Genomic DNA, 4,798 nt, shown 5'->3' on the forward strand with positions numbered 1-4,798 from the left:
ACTTAAGATATCGGAAGATATTCATCAGAAGATAATATCAGAACTTAAAAAGACTTTCAGATAAGGAAGGCGGCTGATTAAAGGGAAAGAAGATCGAGACTAAAACAAGAAAGAAATATGCATGAAGAAGAATTCTATGAAGAATAGAATACTTGGAAGAAAAGATAACTGATTGATATAACTTAAGAACATATCAATTAGAACTTATCTTGTAACTTTGTACTATATAAACACAGACATAGGATTTACACTATATGTGTTATCATAATCGAGAATATTATTCATTGTAACCTTAAGAGCCCTCGTGATAATTTGTTCATCACTGAGAGAGAACAGTTTTATTAATAAGATTATTCTGTGTTTCATACTTATGTTCTTAATTCGATTTGATTGTACTATACATTGTATTCAACCCGCTTCCACTGTGTGTGTGACCTAATATATATCAATATATTATTATAAATAAAAATATATACTACATAAATAAATATGAATTCCAGATAAATACTAAGATGTAGAGAATCAAATTAATATGGAAATGGAAAAATGTAACATGTTTATACATAAAATATAATAATCATAACATATCCACTACAAAACAAATATAAAAAACTTAAGAATATAATATATATTACTTGTCATGTTTAAAAATGTATTCTATACAATATAATTTAAAAAGATATAAATAAGAGAAAATACTAAAACAAATATGTAAACATAAATTTTACTACACAATTTTTTGATAAAATAATAATCACTACATAGACATGTTATCAATTTTTTTTTTTTTAAGATTGACTTTAAATTTTTAGTTACAAATTTCACTTATACATATGTTTTCAATGTTTATGCTAAAAAATTAAAAATAAATTAACAAATATAATTTAAAATTATATAAAAAGTAGATATTTAGATTTATTAAAATAAATAATTTGTAAAAATATAGTTGTAAATAAGTTAAAAATATAAAAAAAATTGAAAATATATTATATATTACTTGACATGTTTACAAATATATTATCATTAAAAGTAAATAAAATCAAATTATAAGAACAAACTAATAAAAATAGCATTTTAAAAAAAAATATTAAAAAATTATAAAATTATTTATAAATTATCCCGAACATGTATAAAGCTAGTTTTCATAAATTTCCTACACGACATGCTGCCTAAAATTTAGTGAGCACAGCAAACTTCATCAGAATTCAGACATGTCACCAACTGTTCTTGTACTTCCCTAAATACTCGAGGGCAATGTGGTCATTTTTCAAATAAATGTCTCAATTTTAACGTCCCTGGAACACAAAAATAAATCCAATATTTCCTAAAAAAATCAATGCCAAAAATTAAATCCAATGCAGTAACAAGATGATGCCACGTGGAAAATAATGCCGAGGTGGCAAAATCTTGTGAACTTGAAAGAAGGAGAGGTCTAGTGGCCGACCTTTGAGTCATGGAGTTAGCAAATAGACGCAAAGAAGATCCAATAGTGCATAATAGTAAGTAGCGTTAACGAGCTGTCAAAAAAAGAGAGAAAGTTAGTAACGTAAGCGCCAAACCCGTCACTCTTATCTAACGGCTGAGAATGAATTATACAGCCCACCATCTTTTAATCTTAGCCATAAAAATTAAGACAAAAAAATATTAGGATTGTGAGAAGACTTTTTGTCACATAGCCTAAGCGTTGTTATGTTGTTGAATTGTAAGTTGTGGGTTGTTTTTGTACTCTCTCTCTCCATCTCTCTTGTTTTTTACTCTCTCTCTCCATCTCTCTTGTTTTTGTACCCCTCTCTCTCTCTCTCTCCTCTGCAAAAGTTTCTGAAAATTCTCTGTGCAGGAATTATAATTATCTTTGTGCCCCCTTCAGGGCAAGAATCCAAGAATCTACCCATCACATTGTTCCAGCCAGCCACCACTTGAACTGTTAATGGTAAGAAATACACTTATACATATATGTTGTGGATTATTAACATTTGTATGTGTAGAGTTAATAAAATGTAGGTAATAAAATTGGGATGGGGTATGAAGCGCAGGAAACAATGCAGCAACTGGTTCCACCATGGCTAGAACAATTGTTACACACATCTTTCTTTTGGGTGTGTAATACTCATGGAGATGCAGCCAGGAGTGAATGTAACATGTTTTGTTTGGATTGTGGTGGTGATGCATTTTGCTTCTATTGCCGCTCCTCTAACCACAAAGATCATCAAGTCATTCAGGTCTGTGACGTGCTTACATAATTAAACAAAAAATCCGTAATTTTCGATGAAACCCCAAGTCTTGATTTTCTTGATTTATAGTACATTGTGTTGCAGTGTGATGTATGTAGTGAATTATGTGTGTAATTGCACAATGTGGATGATTTAAGTATATGTTTTTGATAAATTAGACTCGAAATTCTCTTCTCGTTCAATAACGGAGGCATAATCGCATCGTAATTGTTTATATAGCCAATGCCTAATCAGTAATAATTTGTTGAGATGGTGGCAGATAAGAAGGTCATCATATCATGATGTGGTACGAGTATCAGAAGTACAAAGAGCAATAGACATAAGTGGAGTACAAACATATGTAATAAACAGTGCAAGAGTGATGTTCTTGAATGAAAGGCCTCAGCCCAAATCTGCAGGATCAAAAGGAGTTTCTCATCTTTGTGAAATCTGTGGCAGGAGCCTTTTGGACCCATTTCGATTCTGTTCACTTGGCTGTAAGGTTAGCATTTACATAACTCTTTCTCTCATTTTTAATGGTCCTAAACTCATCAAGACCCACTCTCATAATCTATCACAATCTTCTTCTTAATTATGAAATTATGGGCCTTGTTAACATCACTTTCAGATAATGGCATTTTGTTAAATCATCATCATTTCAGTCTTTACTACTGTTTTGACAAATGGGGAATGTGTGTAGTATTATTGCTTGTAAAGTTGATGTAATGTACTAATTGTTGAAGCATTTTGTGTAATGAATGACTTAGCTTGTAGGTATAAAGAGAAATGGGAATGCTAGCTTTAGCTTAGAGTCAAAGAATGAGGTAGTAGTAAGAGGTGATCAAGGGATATCAAACAGGAGAGTTGTCATGAATCCATCATCATCATCAACAGACCATCAAATTCAACAAGGATCAGAAGAGTTGCGTGCAGGTTCAGAACAAGCTACATTTCCTCATATGTCTCCCCCTCCTGGTAGGAGAAGAAAAGGCATTCCTCATAGAGCTCCTTTTGCCTCTTGATTAGTAGTACTTACTTACCATTCACATACATGATTCACATTTCACCTTTTGTTACTTTTACCAACTCCAAATTTCATGTCCTCGAAACATTTAAACACCTCCTCCTACACCATATTCAAGTTTATGTCTCATAATTCATTGTCACATTGTAGTTTGATAGCATTTGTATATACTTAAAAATATATGAAACCAACAAGTTTGTCTAAAACCAATGGTTTTAAGACTTCCTATCGGTCCTCAGAGTAGAAGTAAGGTCTGCGTCCTTGTCAAACGGATAGGGCTTGCTCCTTGTCCAATTATTACGTAACGGATAGGTCAGCGTTCTTGTCCAATTATTACATAGGGGGTATGTTTGGTTGGTATGGTTTTAGTGATTTTTCATTGAATCCAACATATACACTACTACCTTTTCCATGTTTTGAGAGATGTTTTTGTCCCCAAAACCATGTAACATGATCAAGTGGAGTTGTTCAATCTTTCTTAGTTCTTGGAGGGTATAGGGGCGGGGAAGTCTAAGAAGGCATAGAGTTGGTAAATTTGCATTGTTTGATACTTGAGAAAATGGGTGAAAAGAGGGGTCCAAGTCCAAAACAAAATTGTTCTAGTTAATTGGAGAGAGAGCAATAATGGAGAGGAGAATTATAGTTGGGTTTACAAGGTGTACATGCAATTAAGAAATACTAAAGCAAGTCTTTGTGGAGTCCGTTTTAGTGTATAAATTTATCATGGCTCCACCAATTCACATGGGCCGTTTACATAAACAAATACATACAGCCTTTTTTTTGTTTGTTTTTATTTAGTTTTCATGTTATGGAACAATTTAACTTTCTATGTTTGTCACCCAATTTGTTCTCACAACTGAATGAATTCAGATTCTTTTTCATTCTTAATTGTTCTTGTGTTCTACTTTTATGTAATTATTATTACATTTTTTGTAATTTATTATTTCCAAAAGTGGGATTAATTTATATAATAAAGTATTTCAGGATTAACTTTTGAATGTCAACTTTGAAACACTTTAAATATCACGAACCCAGTGGTAAACATTTACCCTAGCCTCAAGTTTAGAAATCGGACAATTTTTTAAAAATAGTTGATAAATTTATTAAAAATTGATCAAAAATATTGTTTGATTTGGTAAATTATCAAAAAAAATTCTTAGATAATGGTTTTCTAAAAATCGTTGGATAAATTATTCATCGACAGCTCAATCGATTTAGTTGTGGTTTCCGAAATTTATAATCATAATTGTCGCTAGGTTCGATTATTGTTCAGGCTTATCTCAAAATTTGTTAGAATAAAAATTTATTAAAATAAATTATCCAAAATTTGTTAAAACAAATGTTATACAAGGCCTATCATAAAAGAAAGTGATGAGATCAAAATTGGGAATTGAATTAATGACAAGCAAAGTAAGATAAAAATAAGTGGCAAGAGTAATCTAAACTTTACAAAGAAATCTGGAAATTATAAAAAAATAAAGAGGGTTTGTATAGTGGGTATGAATCAAGAAATGAACTGTACATGTGGTTTTTGAATAATGCTTGCTTACCGCAAAGAAAGAAT

The 4,798-nt window shown here is 31.1% G+C and overlaps 1 protein-coding gene across 3 annotated transcripts; it reads left to right on the top strand.

The window, feature by feature from the left end:
* The first annotated feature begins 1,689 nt into the window (after positions 1-1,689).
* LOC141713560 (protein RGF1 INDUCIBLE TRANSCRIPTION FACTOR 1-like) lies at positions 1,690-4,115 on the top strand. 3 transcript variants are annotated; one of them, XM_074517030.1, is made up of 4 exons: positions 1,690-1,930; positions 2,029-2,219; positions 2,491-2,712; positions 2,978-4,115. In XM_074517030.1, the coding sequence occupies exons 2-4, from the start codon at positions 2,040-2,042 to the stop codon at positions 3,230-3,232; spliced, it is 657 nt and encodes a 218-aa protein (XP_074373131.1). In that variant the 5' UTR covers positions 1,690-1,930; positions 2,029-2,039; the 3' UTR covers positions 3,233-4,115. The 3 variants fall into 3 exon arrangements, with proteins under 3 accessions (XP_074373131.1, XP_074373129.1, XP_074373130.1); XM_074517029.1 differs by having other exon boundaries at positions 1,691-1,930; positions 2,034-2,219; XM_074517028.1 differs by having other exon boundaries at positions 1,690-2,219.
* The last annotated feature ends 683 nt before the right edge of the window (positions 4,116-4,798 follow it).

Source organism: Apium graveolens, chromosome 3 (genome assembly GCF_009905375.1).
Source record: "Apium graveolens cultivar Ventura chromosome 3, ASM990537v1, whole genome shotgun sequence".
NCBI classification, from domain to species: Eukaryota; Viridiplantae; Streptophyta; class Magnoliopsida; order Apiales; family Apiaceae; genus Apium; species Apium graveolens.